We start from the raw sequence: 21034 nt of genomic DNA, 5'->3' as shown, positions 1-21034 counted from the left end.
GGAAACAAGTTACAGAGGCAGAAAGAAGGGCCTTTGGAGCTTAAGAGAGAGAAAGGCAAAGTCAATGCGCATGCCTTTACACCTCTATGGGGAAGAAGATGCTTAAAATAGTTAATATTCACTAGAGGTAAACATCTTTCCTTTAATGTTGTTTGCAACCAACATTACCATTATTTGATTAAGGGTTGATTTGGAGCATCTGGTTTATTCTTTGTATTTAAGCCTTTAGTGATTCCAGTTTAATCTGATGATTTTAAGACAAAATTGTACATAATATTGAAAGTTTTACTCTTAAATTAATTTTTGCATCTAGTTCAGTGATTATCAACCCTGTCTACACATTAGAATCACCTGAGTAGCTCTTTCTACTTTCTGATGCCCAGTGTTCACTCCCAGAGAGTGGTCCCATTGTATGAGGTAGGGCATAGGTTTTGGTGTTTTGGTTTTACGGATTCACAGATATATCCAATGGGCAGCCAGGGTCCACTGATCTAGGCTAGCTATTAAAGAGGTGAAAATAATTTAGCCCTGAAGTAAATATCAGCTAATGTGGGTTTTAAAATTTTTTTATTGATATAATTTAACACATTATATATAAAGTGCTACATCTCATATAGTTAATGTTAAAATTTATTAATGAGATTTTTTTGCATTCTTTTTTTACCTACTGAGTCTTTAAAATACAGTGTTTTACACTTAATTCAGTCATTTTTTTCTGAAATATTTGATTTGTACTTAAAAGTTCATATAATTTATAGATGAAAGAATAAATCCGTTACCTACATTGTTCTAAACATACTCAGAAGTTTTTCAATAACAGGCAGTTCCTTAAAACGTTAAATATAGACCTACCATATGACCCAGCCATTCAACTCCTAGGTATGTACCTAAGAAAATTGAAAATATATGTCCACACAAGAACTTGTACAAGAATTTTCATAGCATTCATTTTTTTCTTAAAAAAATAATCTATATTGTTGAAAGTATTATAGATGATCCATTTGTTTTCTTTTCCCATTGACCCCCCTCTACCCATGGGCTATGCATATCTATACTAATAAATTTATACTAATAAAAGGGTAATATGCTAATTAGACCGGGAGACCTTCCGGACGTCCTTACGAACAAAGCCATGGTGGCAGGGCCAAGACAGAGGCGGTTAGGGGCGATCAGGCCAGGAGGGGGTGGCAGTTAGGGGCCATCAGGCTGGCGGTGGGGGGGGCGGGACAGTTGGGGGTGAGTAGGTCGGTGGGGAGGGCAGTTGGGGGTGAGCAGGCCGGCAGGGGGGGGCAGTTGGGGGTGAGAAGGCTGGCGGAGGGGTTGTTGGGGGCGAGCAGGCTGGCAGGGGGGCAGTTGGGGGCAAGCAAGCCGGCAGGGGGGCAGTTGGGGGTGAGCAGGCCAGTGGGAGGGAAGGTTGGGGGTGATCAGGCCAGCAAGGGGAGACAATTGGGGGCAAGAAGGCCGGCGCGGGCAGGGGGCAGTTGAGGGCAAGCAGGCCGGCAGTCAGAGTGGTTAGGGGCGATCAGGCAGGCAGGCAGGTGTGCGGTTAGGAGCCAGCGGTCTCAGATTGCAAGAGGGATGTCCAACTGCTGGCAGTGGTCCCAGATTGGAGAGGGTGCAGGCCGGGCTGAGGGACAACCCCCCCACCTCCATGCACGAATTTCATGCACCAGGCCACTAGTATGCATATAAGTTCCCCTGTTAATTGCCCCCTCCCCCACTCTCACCTTCCCTCTGAAATTTGTCATGCTTCTTTGTTTTTGGATCTATTTTGTTCGTCAGTTTATTTTGTTCATTAGATTCATATGAGTGACATCTGTGATACTTACCATTCTCTAAGTGGCTTCTTTCGCTTACTATAATACTCTCCAGGTCCATCCATGTTGTTGCAAATGGTAAGAGTTCCTTTTTTACAGCCACATAGTAATCCATTGTGTAAATATACCACAGCTTTTTTTATCACAGCATTATTCATAATATGAAACAGTCCACATGACTGTGAGTTGCTGAGTAGATAAACAAAATGTGGTACATCTATACAAGGAGATATTATTCAGGAATGAGGTGTTGATTCATGCTAAACATGGATGACCTTTAAAATATTATGCTAAGAAAGAAAGCAAACACAAAGGCCACATATTGCATGATTTCATTTGTATGAAATGTCCAGAATAGGCAAACCTATCGAGTAGGAAAGTAGACTAATGGTTTCCAGGGACTGAGAGGGAAGGAGGAATGGGTAGAAGATTCCTTTTTGGGGTAGAAATGTTCTGAAATTAGATAATGGTAATGGTTGCATAACTCTGTGAATACACTAAAAACAACTGAATTATATACCTTAAAAGGGTGAATTTTACGGTATGCGAATTATATCTGAATAAATCTGTTGTTAATTGAATTGACTATTAGTTTTTATGTTTAAATTTAAATTAGTTAAAGTGAATAAATAAAATTTATTAATAAAAATTCCATTCCCAGTTGAATTAGACACATTGCACATGCTCAGTAGACAGCAGCAGTAGTTCTCTTGCTCCTTTTCTTTAAAAGAGGAGCTAATATTGGGTCGAAGGTTTGTGGGCTATAGTTCATTGGCATGTAACAATAAATGCTTTCTGACTTCTGCTTCACCTCCTGCATTATTTCAGTAATGGGAGCTTTTGAGAAGAAGGGTAAAATATAAAACTCAGAGCCACATAGGCTAGTAAGTGACAGACATGTTTTCTTGAGTGTGCTTTAAAAGTTTCTTAAGTTAAAATATTACATTGATTAGCTTATTAGAAATTTTAAAATAAAGGGAAAACATTAGCCATGCTGTTTGAAAAGATATAACTGTTTACTTAGGTCTTCTATTTGTGTTTTTAAAAATATATATTTTATTGATTTTTTACAAAGAGGAAGGGAGAGGGAGAGAGAGTTAGAAACATTGATGCGAGAGAAACATCTATCATCTGCCTCCTGGGATGTGCCCGCAACCAAGGCACATGCCCCTGACCAGAATCGAACCTGGGACCCTCGAGTCTGCAGGTCGATGCTTTATCCACTGAGCCAAACTGGTTAGGGCTTCTTGTTGTTTTTTTTTTCTTTTTTTAAATTTTATTGATTTCAGAGCGGTAGGGAGAGGGAGAGAGAAACATCAATCATGAGAGAATCATTGATCAGCTGCCTCCTGCATGCCTCCTACTGGGGATCAAGTCTACAACCCAGGCATGTGCCCTTCACCAGAATTGAACCTGGGACCCTTCAGTCTGCAGGCTGATGCTCTATCCACTGAGCCAAACTGGCTAGGGCAGTGGTCGACAAACTCATTAGTCAACAGAGCCAAATAGCAGTACAACGATTGAAATTTCTTTGAGAGCCAAATTTTTTAAACTTAAGCTATATAGGTAGGTACATTGTTATTAACTTAATTAGGGTACTCCTAAGCTGGCCTTTGCTAAAAGCTCAAGGGGCCAAAGAGCCGCATGTGGCTCGTGAGCCGCAGTTTGCCGACCACTGGGCTAGGGCTTCCGTTTGTTTTCTAATAGGCTTTCTAGTTTTCTGTAAACCCCATTCTTCATTGATCAGCTAATATCAGATCAGATCTGATATCTAAATGACCAGATTCACCTGGGAAATTCTTTAAAAAAAAATTTCCAAGCCCAATCTTGGAAATTCAGTAAATCTGGGGAGACCTTGGATGACTATATTTCTAACAAACTCCTTAATTATTTTGATACATTGCTGTGTTTGGGAGCACAGTTTCTAATAAATGAAGAGTGTTTTTTATGTGTGTGTGTGTTTTTAAAAATATATTCTTACTGATTTCAGAGAGGAAGGGAAAGGGAGAGAGAGAAACATCAATGATGAGAGAGTATCATTGATTGGCTGCCTTCTGCACACCCCACACTGGCGATCGAGCCTGCAACCCGGGCATGTACCCTGACTGGGAATCAAACTGTGACCTCCAGGTTCACAGGTCAACGCTCAACCATTGAGCCATGTTGGCCGGGCTGAAGAGTGTTTTTTTTTGTTGTTGTTTGTTTGTTTGTTTTTAATATATTTTATTGATTTTTACAGAGAGGAAGGGAAAGGGATAGAGAGTTAGAAACATAGATGAGAGAGAAACATTGATCAGCTGCCTCCTGCACACCCCCTACTGGGGATGTGCCCGCAACCAAGGTACATGCCCTTGACCGGAATCGAACCTGGGACCTTTCAGTCCGCAGGCCAACGCTCTATCCACTGAGCCAAACCGGCTTCGGCGAGTGTTTTTTTTTATCTGCCTGTTAGGTTATCAGGCGAGTTACTAAGTCCCATAAGATACCTGAATGGATGGTTGTAAAATATATCTCAAAGCAGACTGTTACAAGGATGATATAAAAACATTTTTCAGAGTGAGTTTGCCGCACGCCTGAATAAAATGGAAGTGGAACGTCAGAATTTGGCAGAAGCAGTTACTCTGGCAGAAAGAAAGTATTCCGATGAGAAGAAGAAAGTTGATGAGCTACAGCAGCAAGTCAAGATGAATAAGTCCAACTTGGAGTCCTATAAGCAGGAATTAATTGACTACAAGCAAAAAGCTGCTCGAATACTCCAAGTAAGCATGAAATGTACACGTTTGAATGTTAAGTTTTATGCCCATTAACTGGGAGACACTTTGAGACTATAAGTCTGTGGGATGATTTGTTCATGTTTAACTGGGTTGGCTAAACATGAACAATATTTCTAAGTACTCTGCTTAAAAATATTATAAAAAGGGAAGAAATGTCTCTTATTCCTATCACTTTTTTATTTAAAATGTATGCTGCCACTACCTAGTTCAGGTCTTCAACCTATCACCTTAATAATCACTGTGAGAATATTAATGTTTGTTGTTAAAACAGCCATTTTATTCTTCCTTGATAATCCTCTTGAATTTTTTAGAACAACTGGTCTAGGTCTCTTCCAGCTCTCAGAATTGCCTCTTAAATCTTTGTTCCCCTTCATTAGATCTAAGGTGACCTTACCTTCTTTACTAAAAAAGACTGTACTCAACTAGTATAGTTTTCAACTTCTCTTTCCTTTCCCTCTCAGAGGGAAAACGTGTCCTTTCATTTTATTTTTCTAGGATAATTTTTCCTCCTGAGCATTGACTCCATCTCTTCCCAGCTTATTGAAGCCCTTTCTCCACAAGTTTGTCCTCTTGCTCTGTCTTTCTGCTGCTGCCTTTCTGGCTCAGCTTATTCAAGGGCACATGCTTTCGTAGTGGAAGAACGAAGAAAAAGCCTTTCGGCTTTTTGGACCACTTTGATCCATTTCCCTGTTCTCCTTTCTTAGCAGAATTATTGTATATATTGTATATATGCTGTCTTCATGTTAGACTTATTAACTTTAACTCCCCCATATATATAGTTTCTGTCCTCACCACTTTTCTGAAATTGTCTTCTCAAAAGTTTTTAATGACCTAAATGTGTATTTTCTGTCCTTTTCTTAATTTCCACCCACTTTGGTTTTGGTAGAGCATTTGGTAATGTTAACCCTCCTACCTTCTTGACACTCTTGCCTTCTAATGTAGCCTGCACTGCCTTACCTCTCTTTTTTCTCTCTCACTGATGTTTCTGTCTCTGTTGGGCCTTCTTCCCAACCTCCAAAGAGGAAGAGTTCTCTCAAGTTCTTAAGCCCCTTTTGTTATTCTTTCTTACTTTGCACTATCATATACTCACTCTGCTTCTGCCTCAATGTGACTTCAGCATGTGTCCAGTCCTAACTTTTCTACCCCAGTTTCCAAATACCTGCCATGGGACATTCCAACCTTCAAACCTGCTTCTCCTTCATTCTCCTATTTCGGTAAGTATTGCCATCTTCCTAGGCAATAGAGCTTGAAAGTGTGGTCTCATTTTGACTCCATCTTTTCCTTTATCCCCCACCTCCTATTGGTTATAAGCACCTTTTTTATTCCATCTTCATGAAATATCATGTCCGTCTCTTTCAAACTCTTCTTTCTAATTATTTTTGTTGTATCATTCTAATTTATTAACTCACTTAAAAGGTACTGATTGAGCCCCTAACTATTCCCTAGGCACTATGGTAGATGCTGAGGTACAAAGCTTAAAATATGTTCCTCTTTCTTAAAAAAGACTGTTCGGTTTAGTGGAAAGACACTGCAGTAATTGATATGATGGAGTTATTGATGCATTAAGCCCTTAAAATCTGCCCGGAAATGAAGAGGAACTTGGAAGGATGAGTAGCAAGACTGGTGGTAGGGAAGAGATTTCAGATAGAGCAGCCTGTGACACAGCAAGGGGCCCTGGGGAACATGGCATAATTAATGAACCACAGCTAGTTCTCTATTGCTGGTGCATAAAGTATTAGAGATTAAAGAGATAGGAGATAAAGCCTGGCCGGTGTTGTTCAGTGGTTGAGCATCGACCCATGAACCAGGAGGTCATGGTTCGATTCCCGGTCAGGTCACATGCCCAGGTTGTGGACTCAATCCCCAGTAGAGGGTGTGTAGGAGGCAGCCAATCCATGTTTCTCACATCGATATTTCTCTCTGTCTTTTCCTCTCCCACTCTCTCTAAAAATCAATGGAAAAATATCCTCCGGTGAGTATTAAAAAAATAATAATAAAATGGCAATATTCTAAAAAAATTGATGTGAAAATTTCAAGAAGGCAATCAGAAATACAGACCTGAAGCTTAGCAGAGGCTCTGGGCATTAACCCTGTGGGGAGATTTATATACATAAATATATATATGTGTGTGTGTGTGTGTGTGTGTGTGTGTGTGTATGTATGTGTATATATACATATATAGAATAATATGTTTATTATAGATAATTTGAAAACTACAGAAAATTTTGAAGAAGTCACTCATTATACCACATAAAAAAGCAACAGTTTTTGATGGAGAATGGCTTTCAAATACTTATATTTATACTTATATTTAAGGTGAAAGAGCTGATGGTCCTTACTACTAGCCTACAATTACAGCACTTTTTGAACTGCTCTTTCCACATCAAATCTCTTTTTCCACTGCATCGTTTATACCAGGAGTCCTCATACTTTTTCTGTAAGGGAGAAAAAATATTGCAGACTTGTGGGCTATGTGTGGTGTTCATCATATATTCTTTGTTTTTATCTTTTATTTATCTGTTTAAAATGTTTTTATTGATTTCAGAGAGGAAGGGAGAGGGGGAGACAGAAACATCAGTGATGAGAGAGACTCATAGATTGGCTGCCTCCTGAAAGCCCCACACTGGGGATCCAGCCCACAACCCAGGCATGTGCCCTGGCCAGGAATTGAACACCAAACTCCTGGTTCATAGGTTGATGCTCAACCACTGAGCTATGCCAGCTGGGCTGTTTTTATCTTTTATAATCCTTTTAAAATGTAAAAACCATTCTTAGCTTGCAGGCTGTACAGACAGAAATGGCCCACGCTGACCAGAGTTTGTGAACACCTGCTTTATGCCACTGCCAGATTAAGCCTCCTAAAACACGTCTCTCATCATAACATTTCCCTGTCTACTTTCTGGTCATTTGTTTTGGCCTACCAAATAAAATTCAAACATTTAGTCTGGCATCTGAAACCCCCCACAAATGGGTCCTAACATACTCTCTGAGTGCATCTCAATGAAATGTTCTTATAAGCCTTCGTGCTTTTGCAGGTTTATGCTTTGCACTCTGTTTTCTCTCTACCTGTTAAAATCCTAGCCAATCTCAGACCAATATAATGGCTATCTTTCACGTCAAGCTTTCTCTTTCTCTTCCCCAGAAGTGGTTTCCCTTCCTTGGAACTCTAGAGTGACCTTACCATATCCCTCCTCTGCTTGCATTTATTGTCCTTTCCTGGATACCTGTAACCTCCCCTTTAGTTTATAAGGCAGAGGGTACTATCCAAAGTGAGAGACACTATCTTTATTACACAGGACACTTAGCACAATGCCAAACCCATCATAGGTGCTCCATCAGTATTTGAGTGGATTGTGATGGGAAAAGTAAGGGCGAGAAAGAATGAGAAAAAAATATGAGAAAAATCTTTTTTTAAAAATATGTTTTATTGATTTTTTACAGAGAGGAAGGGAGAGGGATAGAGAGTTAGAAACATCAATGAGAGAGAAAATCGATCAGCTGCCTCCCGCACACTCCCCACTGGGTATGTGCCCGCAACCAAGGTACATGCCCTTGACTGGAATCGAACCTGGGACCCTTGAGTCTGCAGGCCGACGTTCTATCCACTGAGCCAAACCAGTTAGGGCAATATGAGAAAAATCTTAATAATTTTTCAATAACATGGTTCTGGGGATTAAAATCCAAGGACATTATATAGCAAGACTCTGTTTTGTTTTTATCCCAATGGATTTCCTCCATTAGTTTCTTCAATGAAGGATATAATTGGAATATTTCCATAGTGGTTTAGTTGGTATGATAGATGATATTCAATATACAAGCTAATCTCTGCTTTGCTTTAAAATATTTCTTTTTTTTTTTAATGTAATAGTCTAAAGAAAAATTGATTAACAGCTTAAAGGAAGGATCTGGTTTTGAAGGCCTGGACAGCAATACTGCTAATAGCATGGAGCTAGAAGACCTTCGGCATGAAAAGGAGATGCAAAGGGAAGAAATACAGAAACTGATGGGTCAGATACATCAGCTGAGGTCTGAGTTACAGGTAAGATTCCTTACAGTTCACTTCAGAGACAGCCATTTACCCCCAGCTGTTAGTAGTTTAAGAGGTGCTGGATTCCTTACTTTAGGGAAAGGGTATTGGTGAAATAACACGTGGAACTTCTGGAATAATAGTCACCATATAGAAGTGAACCTAAAGCAATAGGTATCTTGTCCATTGATTGACTTCAAGTTATGGCAATAATAAATGTAGGTAACCAGATTCATTCATTCAACAAACGCTTACCAAGTGTCTGCCATGAGCCAGGCATCTTCTAGGCTTGGAGTTGTAACAGGGAACCAGACAGAATCTTCATACTTCGGCATCTGACATTCTAAAAGTTAAATACAAATTAGATTTTGGCTTGTCTGTATAACTGGAATGTTTTCTGATATTAAAATGGGATCAGGGATGGTCTTTTATAATTTATACATAATCTTATAATTTTATAGTTTATTTATAATTACTATATTTAATCTAAGAGTAAATTGAGCCATTAATTTAAACATAGGGTCTTTGACATAAATATAGGAGGAGTCTCTGAGGATGAGAGAAGATAAAGTACAGGGTAGCAAGCCTTCTTTAAAAAAAATTCACAAAGGCAATTCATCCATGCATTAATTCAGAATTATTGATTTGTAAGACATACATAAACCACAAAGGAAAGTGTGGAAGTTGTGAGAATAGGCTAGCTTGGCTAGAGCATAGGCCTGAATGTCAGATCTGGAGATAGATCTCATCTTGGGCCCTTAATTGACGTGTTACCTTGCACAAGGCAGTTTATCTCACTGACCTTGAGTTTTCTCATTTATAAAATGCAGATAAAGGCTATTTTGAGAATAAGGATATGTGTAAAAGGCTCTCAGTAAGGAGTAACTGCTGTTATTTCTGTGTTTTTTTTTTCTTATTGGCCAACTAGAAGAGCCGGTAAAGACTTCTATCCTTGTGGTCTTTAAAGTAGGATATTTTTCCTGTAAATAATTTTCAATTCTAAACAGTTTTAGTCCCATGAACTTAGAAATTGAGTAAATGCTAATTTTATTCAGACCTTGCCTTCTTCATAGCATATCTTTTGGGTAGAATTGTGAGAAATATGATTTGTTTATTTAATATCACATCCTTCCCCAGCGGGTGTGGCTCTCAGTGGTTGAGCATCAGCTCATGAAGCAGGAGGTCACCGTTCAATTCCCTATCAGGGCACATTCCTGGGTTTTGGGCTTGCTCCCCAGTAGGGGGCGTGCAGGAGGCAGCTAATCAGTGATTCTCTCTCATCATTGATGTTTCTATCTCTCTCCCTCTCCCTTTCCTCTTCTGAATTAATAAAAATTAGTATCTCATCCTTACCCCAACCTCATTGATGACATTAACCCATTTTTCTACCTTTTCTCAAGAAGTTTATCATGTCTATAATAAAGATTATAGTATTAGGTCTAGGTCTAGCAAAATGGGAGAATGGTTAATAATTACAATAGCTATCATTTACTGAGCACTTTCATGATAGGCACTGCACTAAGCTCTCAATACACACACACACACACACACACACACACACACACTCACACATATATATATATTCTTTCACTTATTCTTTACCATAACCCTGTAAGGGAAATAATATAGTTTCATTTGACAGTTTGAAGAAATAGAGGTATGGTGGAGGAAAGTAACTTCCCATGACTTATAAAAGGGCAGAGCCAGGATGCGATCCCTAGTCTGTCTGATTCCAGAACCTGTATTCTTGTTCTTTTTTTTATTATTAATATATTTTTTTATTGATTTCAGATGCTCAACCACTGGCCAGGCAGTTCAGTTCTTTTTGAAACTGTTAGCTTTTGAATACAGATATAAATCTCCCAGTGGGGCACTGTCTTCTCGTACTTCTTCTTCTTCTTCTTTTTAATTCTTTATTGTTTAAAGTATTACATATAGGATTACATATGTCTCCTTTTTCCCCCATTGACCTCTCCCCTGCCACCCCACCCCCCATCTTCTTGTACTTCTTAAACCAAATGGTTTATGTGCTGTGGCAGCTATGCTACCCTGTTCATTGCTCTCACCATTTGCCATCTATACTAATAAAAGGGTAATATGCTAATTAGACCAGATGTCTTCTGGACATCCTTCCAGACAAAGCCATGGTGGCGGGGGCCAAGGCAGAGGTGGTTAGGAGCGGTCAGGCTGGCAGGGGAGCAATTAGGGGGTGATTAGGCTGGCAGGGAAGAGCAGTTAGGGGGCAATCAGGTCGGCAGGGGAGCAGTTAGGGGGTGATCAGGCTGGCAGAGGAGCAGGTAGGGGTGATCAGGCCAGCAGAGGAGCGGTTGGGGGTGATCAGGCCAGCAGGGGAGCAGTTAGGAGCATCAGGCTGGCAGGCAGAAGCAGTTAGGGGCAATCAGGCCAGCAGGCAGGCGAGCGGTTAGGAGCCAGCGGTCCTGGATTGCGAGAGGGATGTCTGACTGCTGGTTTAGGCCTGATCCCTAAACCAGCAGTCAGACATCCCCCAAGGGGTCCCGAATCGGAGAGGGTGCAGGCCAGGCTGAGGGGCCCCCCCCCCCCCATGCGTGAATTTTGTGCACTTGGCCTCTGGTATTATATAATGAAGTGTTAGTGTATGTGCTCCTTTTAGGCTGATACCATTTCTTTCATCTTTGTCCCTCCTATACCTGCTGACTCCAGTTCATGGTGCGTGATGATTGCTCAGTACATATTGAACTGAACAGTTAATGATTGCTTTCACATATAAGATTCATCTTTTTAGGATATGGAGGCTCAGCAGGTCAGTGAAGCAGAATCAACAAGAGAACAGTTGCAAGATCTGCAAGACCAAATAGCTGGACATAAAGCATCTAAACAAGAACTTGAGGCAGAATTGGACCGACAGAAGCAGGTAAGGATTTTAGATTGATTATCGGAGAAGACTGTCTCCCAGCTGTCACACGAGGACACGTCCCTGTAAAGCAGCTTCCTGGCATTCTTAGGGGATATGCTTAGAGAACTAGTGGTAGACAGGCCTGACTGCCACTGCTGTCCCACTCTCATTGTTTGTTTAACAGCTGAAAAATAGAGGCACAAAATTGTTATGAGACTTGCCTAATTTCACACAACTAATTACGGAATAGAATAGAATCCAGGATTCTTGTCCCAGAGTTTTTCTTACTATTACTCTGTATTTTTTTATATTTGTTTGTCAGAGTATATACATATAGAAAACTTAAAAATAAAATCAATTTAGCCCTAACTGGTTTGGCTCAGTGGACAGAGCGTCAGCCTGCGGACTCAAGGGTCCCAGGTTTGATTCCGGTCAAAGGCATGTACCTTGGTTGCGGGCACATCCCCAGTAGGGAGTGTGCAGGAGGCAGCTGATTGATGTTTCTCTCTCATCGATGTTTCTCACGCTCTCTCCCTCTCCCTTCCTCTCTGTAAAAAAATCAATAAAATATATTAAAAAAATAAGTAAATAAATAAATAAAATAAAATCAGTTGATTTTTGTACTTTACTACATTTGTACTTTCTGGACACAGCAATAATTGCTAGTTAATAGAGATATAACGTTAATACCATATTAGATTACTTTTTCTGATTGAGAAAAAGTGTTTATACAGATTATATTTACAAATCATGGTTAAGATTCTGTTTCATTGTTCAATTAGCAGTTGTCTGCTCCCCAAGTATATTTTACTTTAATGTCCTGCTCCTATATAATAAAAGGCTAATATGCAAATTGTCCCTTTGACTGGGAGTTTGACCAGGGGGTGGGGCTGGCCAGCCAACTGCCCATAGCCCTGCCCCCCAGCCGGCCTGGCCCCACCTGTGCACGAATTCGTGCACCAGGCCTCTAGTACTTATATAATAGGTTTCATATTAACACAGTTAAACATGTTTGTAGCCACATTTTCAGAATAAGATTCGATATCTAATATTAATCCTATCTAACAAAAGAGTAATATGCAAATTAACCATCACTTCACAATAAAGATGGCGGCACCCACAGCCAATAAGTAGGGAATATGCAAATTGATGTGACAAAGATGGTGGCGCCAGACAGAGCAGGTAGGAGGCTTGGCTTCCTTGGTTGCCCCAGCCTGCTCCGTGGCTGCAGCCCAGACAAAGCCATAATGGCAGGGATGAGGCAGAGGCAGTTAGGGTGATCAGGCCAGGAGGGGAGGGCAGTTGGGGGTGATCAGGCTGGCGATGGGGGAAGTTGGGGGCAAGCAAGCTGCCAAGAGGGGCAATAGGGGGCAAGCAGGCCAGCAGGGGGGGCAGTTGGGGGCGAGCAGGCCGGCAGTGAGGGACAGTTGGGCGTGATCAGGCCAATGGGAGGGGCAGTTTGGGGCAAGCATGCTGGCACGGGGGCAGTAGGGGGTGAGCAGGCCGGTGGGGTTGGGGGCAGTAGGCGATGAGCAGGCCAGCAGGGGGGTCAGTTGGGGGCGATCAAGCCAGCAGGTGGTTGCAGTTGGGGGTGATCAGGCTGGCGGGGGGAGCAGTTGGGGGTGAGAAGGCCGGTGGGGGGGCAGTTGGGGGTGAGCAGGCTGGCAGGCAGAGTGGTTAGGGGTGACCAGGCAGGCAGGTGAGTGGTTAGGAGCCAGTGGTCCCGGATTGTGAGAGGGATGTCCGACTGCCAGTTTAGGCCTGATCCTGTGGGATCGGGCCTAAACCGGCAGTCGGACATCCCCCAAGGGGTCCCAGATTGGAGAGGGTGCAGGCCGGGCTGAGGGACAGCCCCCCCCCCATGTACGAATTTCATGCACCGGGCCACTAGAAACATCTGTAATTTACTGAGCAGTGACATTGTTATAGGCACTTAATTTACATCATCTTAGTTCATTTCACATAATAAAATCACTATCGTGTTTATTTTATAGAAGGTAAAACTATTCCAGTTTTGCATATTTATGTCCTTTAAAGATTTTTTTTTAAATCATCACCCGAGGACATGCGGGGTGGGGCGGGGGGGGGGAGGGGAAGGGAGGGGGAGAAGCATCAATGTGAGAAAGAAGCATTGATTGGGTGCCCTGTATAAATGCCCCAGTTGGGGATCAAAACCGCAGCCCAGGTATGTGCCCTGACTGGGAATTGAACTGGCAACCTTTTGGAGCACAGGACGGCAATCAATGAACTGAGCCATTCTAGCCTGGCAGATTTTTTTTCATTAGGATTGATTCTTTCTGAAAGTGGTTCAATTCTCAGAGAAATATTTGTTTTTATTTTGAAAGTAGCACTTAAATCTGTTTTCTGCATATTAAGAGAAAAACTGAGTAGCAACCTACAGAGTATATCATGGGCTATCTTAAATTAATTACAAGATTAGCTATCCTTTCAGAAATTGCATTTTAATTTATTTAAGGATCTAATATATATTTAAAGGCAAAAATTTTATGTTCTTGATGATTAGTGAGATAATTTTCATTTTATTATGGCACATGGTTTCAACCACATTCATTTCCAGTGCCCTTTTATAAAATGAGGGAGGTAAGTAGAAGAAAGTGGAGCTGAATATAGCTATGGCTGTTTACTTAGTAATCAGATGTTCTGATGTGAAGTACTTAATTTTAGGGTTAAATGTCCTGTAGTGCTCTTTTATCAGCTTAGATCATTTCAACCTTAAATTTTGTGCTAGTCTAGAGCTTTAGAAATAAGGCATATCTATAAATTGTTATTCTCCTACCCTAATTACCTTCCTCATTTTCTCTCTCTCTTTTTTTAAATTTCTTTATTGATTAAGGTGTTACATATGTGTCCTTATCCCCCATTACCCCTCCTATCGCCCCCACTAACGCCCTCACCCCCCTGTTGTCTGTGTCCATTGGTTAGGCTTATTCTCTCTTTTTTTTTTAAAATATATTTTTATTGATTTCAGAGAGGAAGAGAGAGATTGAAACATCAATGATGAGAGAGAATCACAGATTGGCTGCCTTCTGCTCTAGCCCCCTACTGGGGATCGAGCCCACAACTCAGGCATGTGCCCTTGACAGAAATCGAACCCAGAACGCTTCAGTCTGCAGGCTGACACTCTATCCACTGAGCCAAACTAGCTAGGGCCATTTTCTCTTTCTTCACTTATCTCAGTTTTTACAGTCTGTGAAATGAGCAAGTTGAACTAAATGTCTGAAGTAGTCTTTGGCAGTTAAGTCCATCTCACATGTATGTCTTCATACCTTTACTGAAGGAGCTATATGAAGCTCCCAGCACAGTGAAGTATAATGCATTTTTAAATTGACGTATCATTGACATGCAATACACCATTAGTTTTAAGTGTACATTATAGTGTTTCCATATTTATATACATTGCAAAATGATCCCCAGAGTGTTACCATCTGGCACCATGCAAAGTTATTAACAATATAATTGACTATATTCCCTATGCCTCATAATGCTTTTAAAGGTATTTAGCTAACTAATTACTTTTTCTTTCCTGGAATGTGCTTTGTTCTTAAATTCCGACTTGACTCTGAATGATCATATTTATTATACAGACTAGCAGTGGTTTAATGCAGTTGATAGTGAACCCAGAGGTATTTCTTTGTTTCTTTCTCACTTTTATTAATGACAGTGCAAAAAAGGTACAAGATATTGCCTTTGCATTTCCCTAATGATTAATGATGTTGAGCTGCTTATTCACAAATTACTAATCATTAGGGAAATGCAAGGGAAACCTCAATGAGATAGCACCACATACCCAACTAGATTAGCTACACTTAGACTGACAACACCAAATGTGGGAAGGATGTGGAAGAACTGGCATGCTCTCATATTGCTGTTGGAATGCAAACTGGTACAGGTATTTGGAAAACAATTCAGAAAACAATTGGCAGGTTTTTTTCCTTTAAATTAGATATACACTTATCATATGATCCAGTAGCAATTCTAGAAAAATTTAAAACATATGACCACGTAAAGACTTGTGCTTAAACGTTCATATACAAATTGATACATGATACTGAAGTATAACTTTTTATTAGACCCATCCAAATCTGTTCATTTATTCATTCAGTATATACTCAGCACATATTGAGTGTCTACTATGTGTCAGGCACTGTTTTAGGTTCTGGCGATGGAATAGGAACGCTGTTTTAACTTTTATTTTGTGCCTCACTTTGTAGGAATTCCATTATATAGAAGAAGATCTTTATCGAACAAAGAATACATTGCAAAGCAGAATTAAAGATCGAGAAGAAGAAATTCAGAAACTTAGGAATCAGGTATGTGTCATTTACAACTTGGGCAAAGATACCATTCATTGTAAAGGCACATTTTTTCCAGAGAATACAGTAAGATCTTCTTTTTCATATTTTCATCTGAGTTTTCTTGTTGCAATGGTACAATGTTATTTTCAACCTGATACCGACTTTTCATCTAATGCCTATGAGTCTGCACTTGCTGTATTCTGTGGCTTACTTCTTATAGAAGTACTAGAGGCCTGATGCATGAAATTTGTGCAAGGGGCTCGGCCCTCAGCCCTCGCAGCCTGGCTTTATCTGGAAGGTTGTCCAGAAGGACGTCTGGCTGTCCAGTCTAATTAGCATATTACACTTTTATTATTATAGATCTTGTAGCCAGAGTCACTTGAGGAGATGTAAATTATCTCAAAACCTTCTAACTTCAGTGGGGATTGTGCTGATTGCCAGTTTCATAAATGTGTTTTCTCTTTCCTAAGAGAAATCCAGGGATAAATCTTTCTATTAGCATTGATAGGTCTTCCAGGAAGTCAGCAAGACCTCTTTGTAACTCTGAAAATGAGAAACATAAAGAAAACAGCCGGTGCCTAGCACCCAGAGTTACCAGTCTGGATCACTAACTGCCGAAATCGTGCATTCACTTACTCTGTGGTTGTAGACTGTCCTTTCCTCCCTTCTCTTCAAGCGATTGACTCCATAAGTAATGGACTCCTTTAAACAGGGTTACCAAAGTGATTGGTAAATGCTGAGGCAGTCCGTGGGAGTCTGAAAGAAGGCTGAGGTCAGCTTGGGCTAGAGTTGTTGGAAAAGGCTTCAAGGAAGAGGCTTTGAAGGCAGGTAGAACCTAGATAAGAGAAGGGGACTGAATTTTCCAAGCAGGAAATGTGGACAGCTGAGTGGAGGCGGGAAATGGTGGCACATGAGAACAAATAGAAGATGCAATGAAGGAAGTTACTAAGAACCGTCAGCCAGACCCTACTAGGAAAATTCTCATTTAATATCCCTAAACACCATGTGCAACAGGCACTATTATCTTCAGTTAACACACGAGGAGACAGACAACAAGCACATTCGTCCTCACTTGAGGAAACAGATTCAGAGAAACAGATTCAGAAGCAGTTTGTCCAAGTCAGATAGTGAGGAAATCGCAGAGTGGGGATGAAAACCACTGGAAGTGAGTGGTCTTTGCACAACCGTTGAGTTATCCAGGTCGAAATGTTTCAACTATGTCCCATGGATCAGAGCTTTCAGATTTTTGACCGTGATGTTACAGTAAGAAGTAAGGTTTATATCATGTCTCAGTACTCACACATTCTTACAGTGCACAAAATTAATACAGAAGTTTCAAAAAATAATACTCTTACATACTATATGCTGTACGCTCTGATACCTCCCATTCTGTTCTATTTTTTAATGCATCAATTGAACCACCAAGTTGATTTTGTGACCCACTAATACAGTTTGAAAATTGCTTCTGTAGTCAATGAAAGAATCATTACAGAGTTTTGAGAAATCAGTGAATACCGCAGTTCACCTGTGGGGATGTGGCAGTGTGGTTTCTGTGTTGTATGACTGGTTTTATGTAATGCTTTTATGAACTGTTGCCTTTCAGCTTACCAATAAAACCCTAAGCAATAGCAGCCAGTCCGAGTTGGAGAGTCGACTCCATCAGCTGACAGAGACTCTCATCCAGAAGCAGACCATGCTGGAAAGCCTCAGCACTGAGAAGAACTCGCTGGTCTTCCAGCTGGAGCGCCTCGAGCAGCAGATGAAATCGGCCACTGGAGCTGGGAGCACTGGGTCTTCCATCAATATGTCTGGAGTTGACAATGGCGAAGGTAAAAAAAGAACGGCCATTCAATTCCAGTCAAGGGCACGTACCTTGATTGCAGGCTCCTCCCAGCCTGGGCCCTGGTCAGGGTGCGTGGGAGAGGCAACCAATCGATGTGTTTCTCTCACATTGATGTTTCTCTCTGTCTTTCTCTCTCTCTTCCACTCTTCCTAAAAATCAATGGAAAAATATCCTCGGGTGAGGATTAAAAACAAAACAAAAACAAAAATGTTTTGTTGCCTTAATTTATAATGTTGCTAATTCAAACATGATTTTGATAAGTTAAAAAAATACCAGTTTTATTAAGAAAGAGGTTTCATCCAACGAAGCACCCACTTTTCTCCTTATGTGAAGATGGGCCATGTGCTGTTGGATATGATCATTAATAAATTGGACTGTGGACTGATTAATATCCCTCACTGGTGTGGGACTTGGAGGAAAGAGGCCTGAGGACCCATAGTCATATTGAAATACATAGGATGCTCAGTAGGATGTTGCAGACAAAGCAAATGATTCAGTACAGAGGGACTTTCAGGAATCTTAAAGCAAAATTTGCTTTTATAATCTTCCAATCCATAACTAATGAATATATATTTTTTAATTTTTCTGAGCAATAGGTTGAAGAACTCCTGTTTTTCTTTTTTAATATATTTTTATTGATTTAAGAGAGGAAGGGAGAGAAAGATAGAAACATCAATGATGAGAGAGAATCATTGATTGGCTGCCTCCTGCACTCTTCCCACTGAGGATTGAGCCTGCAGCCTGGGCATGTGCTCTTGACCGGAATTGAACCCAGGATCTTTCAGTCCGCAGGCCAATGCTCTATCCACTGAGCCAAACCGGTTAGGGCTATAATTACGAATATTAAATCTGATACATCTATATATATAAAAGTCTAAGCGACCGAACGACCGAACAACAGAATGACTGGTCCACTGGTCACTGTGTCGCACACTCACCACCAGGGGACAGATGCTCAGTGCACAGGATCGGACTCCCTCCTGTCTGGATCAGGCCTGTGGGGATCGGGTCCAAACAGGCTATCTGACATCCCCCGAGGGGTCCCAGATTGCGAGTGACCCCACCGGTGAACGAATCTGTGCACCGGGCCTCTAGTAGTCATATAAGTATATTATCCATGCTCTATGATTTTAATAGAGAATCTGTATTCCCAAAATACATATTAAAAAAGAAGGTTAAAGCCCTGGCCAGTGTGGCTCAGTTGGTTGGAGTGTCATCTCATATACCAAAAGATGGAGGATTCCATTCCCTGTCAGGGTTTGATCCCTGCTTATGGCATGTATAGGAGGCAACTGATCGATGTTTCTCTCAAAAAAAAATAATAATAATAATCACCAGTGAAAACATATCCTCAAGTGAGGATTAAAAATAAAAAAAGGGGGGGATGTTAAAGATTTTAGTGTGAGCTTCAGCAGCCTTAATCCTAGAAAGTCCTTTTAGACTTTTTCCCTATACAAGTTTATGTTATCTGTTTTATTGATTTTTAACTTTTTTCATATAAATAAGTTTCATAATATAGTTTATACAATAGTTTATACATTACTTTATAGGAATCTATTGTGTAAATACTGTAATTTGTTTGATCAGTTCTCCTTATGGTTGGGAATTTAGATTGTTGCCATTTTTTGTTGCTAATATAGCAGTTCTGAGGAAAATATTTTCTGTACATCTCTTTTATTTTCTTGGGATGAATGATTAGAAATGGAATTGCTGGGTCAATAGGTATACACATTTGAAGGCGCTTTGATTTTTGGTGGCAAAATCAGCAAATAATTACTAAGTGCTTAGTTTATACCAGGTACTATCCTAGACATTGGGCAACAAAAGAGACCAAAATCTCTGCCCTGTGGATCTTCCATTCTGGTGGTGTGGAGAGGAATGCAGGTGGAGGACACAGGCAGTAAATGAATGATGTGAGGTGGTGATATGTGCTGCCGAGGAAGGGAGACATGGGGTGCCAACTGTGGAGATGGGATTGTACTTTAGGGTGGTCAAGGGAGACCTCATTGAAAAGGTAGGAGGTAAGATAGTGGACAGTGAGGAGATCCACGGGAAAAGTGTTCCAGGTAGGGAGAAGAGCAGGCGCTGCAAAGGCCCTGAGGCGGGAATGTTGCAGGAACAGCAGGGAGGCCAGGGCAGCAGGACTGAGGGGAGCGGCGTGTAAGGTGAATTCAGAGAACTTGGAGGAGGCTGTTCAGGCCTGTAGGACGACCTCTCTGAAGGAAGGGAAAGCCACTGGAGGATCTTGAGAAGGGTGGCTGATATAACCTGTATTTTAACAAGATACCGCTGGCTGCTGTGTCCATAGTAGACTACAAAGAACTAAGAGTGGAGGCAGGGGACCAGGAGGAGCTGTTGTATTAATCCATGTGAGAGATGAGGGTGCTTCAGAACAGAGGGGGATTGTGAGGATTCATTTTAAAGGTGAGCTGACAGCATTTGCTGGCAGATTGTGAAGTTTGACAGGAAGAAAGGAGTCAAGGTTGGGGGCCTGAGCAGATGGAAGGATGGAGTTCTCCTGTCTGAGATGGGGAGAACTGCAGGACGAGTGGGTTGGCAGCAGAGGCAAGAAGTCAGTACCATGGTCTTGGCATGCTGAGTTTGAGATGACTGTTAGACATCCAGATGGAAATGGAACAGATGATTGGACAAGTCTAGAGTTGGGAGTGGTCTGGGCTGGGCTGGAGATGAAATGTGGGAGTCATCGGCTTTGTAGAAAGGCCATTCTTACTAGCACAGGAGTTGCGTCCATTAATATTGACTATTGGCAACACTTGGTATTTATAAACTTTGATTTTTGCTAATTCCATAGAGAAGTAATTTTTTTTAGTTTTTACATTTTGATTTTTTGGGGTATGAAAGTTCAAACATTTCATATAATCAAATTTACCTGTTTTTTTATGATTTTATCTCTGGATGTAATACTTAGGAAGTTGGCCTTGAGAATTTCTTTCATAAGTAACTTAATGTATATTCAACTGTAATTTTGTTAAAAATTCATTTTTGCTGTCTGTACCTCCATTCATTATTTTCTTGTTTAAACAGGGGCACGTCTACGAAATGTTCCTGTTCTTTTTAATGACACAGAAACCAGTCTGGCAGGAATGTATGGAAGAGTCCGCAAAGCTGCTAGTTCAATTGACCAATTTAGGTAAGTCCTGCCAGTAACGATGAGTGATGGACCATCAAATATTTTTATAACCTTTTCTAGTGGTTTCCATCATTGTGAGTCCCATCAGATAGGGCTGATATTTAAAGTGACATTTACCTTATTCCTTTCATGGTATTTCAGTGTCATGAAATTGCTTTAGAGGTCTGCCAGTGCCTATACTTATTGAAGATGATTAATCCTCTTTCTATAATAAACTCTATTTAAAAACTC

The 21034-nt window shown here is 40.8% G+C and overlaps 1 protein-coding gene across 2 annotated transcripts in view; it reads left to right on the top strand.

Moving 5' to 3' along the window:
• Positions 1–21034, top strand: part of GOLGA5 (golgin A5) — a 35991-nt gene that overhangs the window by 9967 nt on the left and 4990 nt on the right. For both annotated transcript variants that reach the window (XM_054715815.1, XM_008159945.3), the window contains exons 6-11: positions 4373–4576; positions 8460–8630; positions 11383–11511; positions 15726–15824; positions 17413–17638; positions 20698–20803. In XM_054715815.1, coding sequence (XP_054571790.1) covers positions 4373–4576; positions 8460–8630; positions 11383–11511; positions 15726–15824; positions 17413–17638; positions 20698–20803 — 935 coding nt within the window. The remainder of the gene's footprint in view (positions 1–4372; positions 4577–8459; positions 8631–11382; positions 11512–15725; positions 15825–17412; positions 17639–20697; positions 20804–21034) is intronic.

Source organism: Eptesicus fuscus, chromosome 5 (genome assembly GCF_027574615.1).
Source record: "Eptesicus fuscus isolate TK198812 chromosome 5, DD_ASM_mEF_20220401, whole genome shotgun sequence".
Classification (NCBI taxonomy): Eukaryota; Metazoa; Chordata; class Mammalia; order Chiroptera; family Vespertilionidae; genus Eptesicus; species Eptesicus fuscus.
Note: the sequence above shows the minus strand (reverse complement) of the source record. Positions and strands in the feature narration are given on the sequence as shown.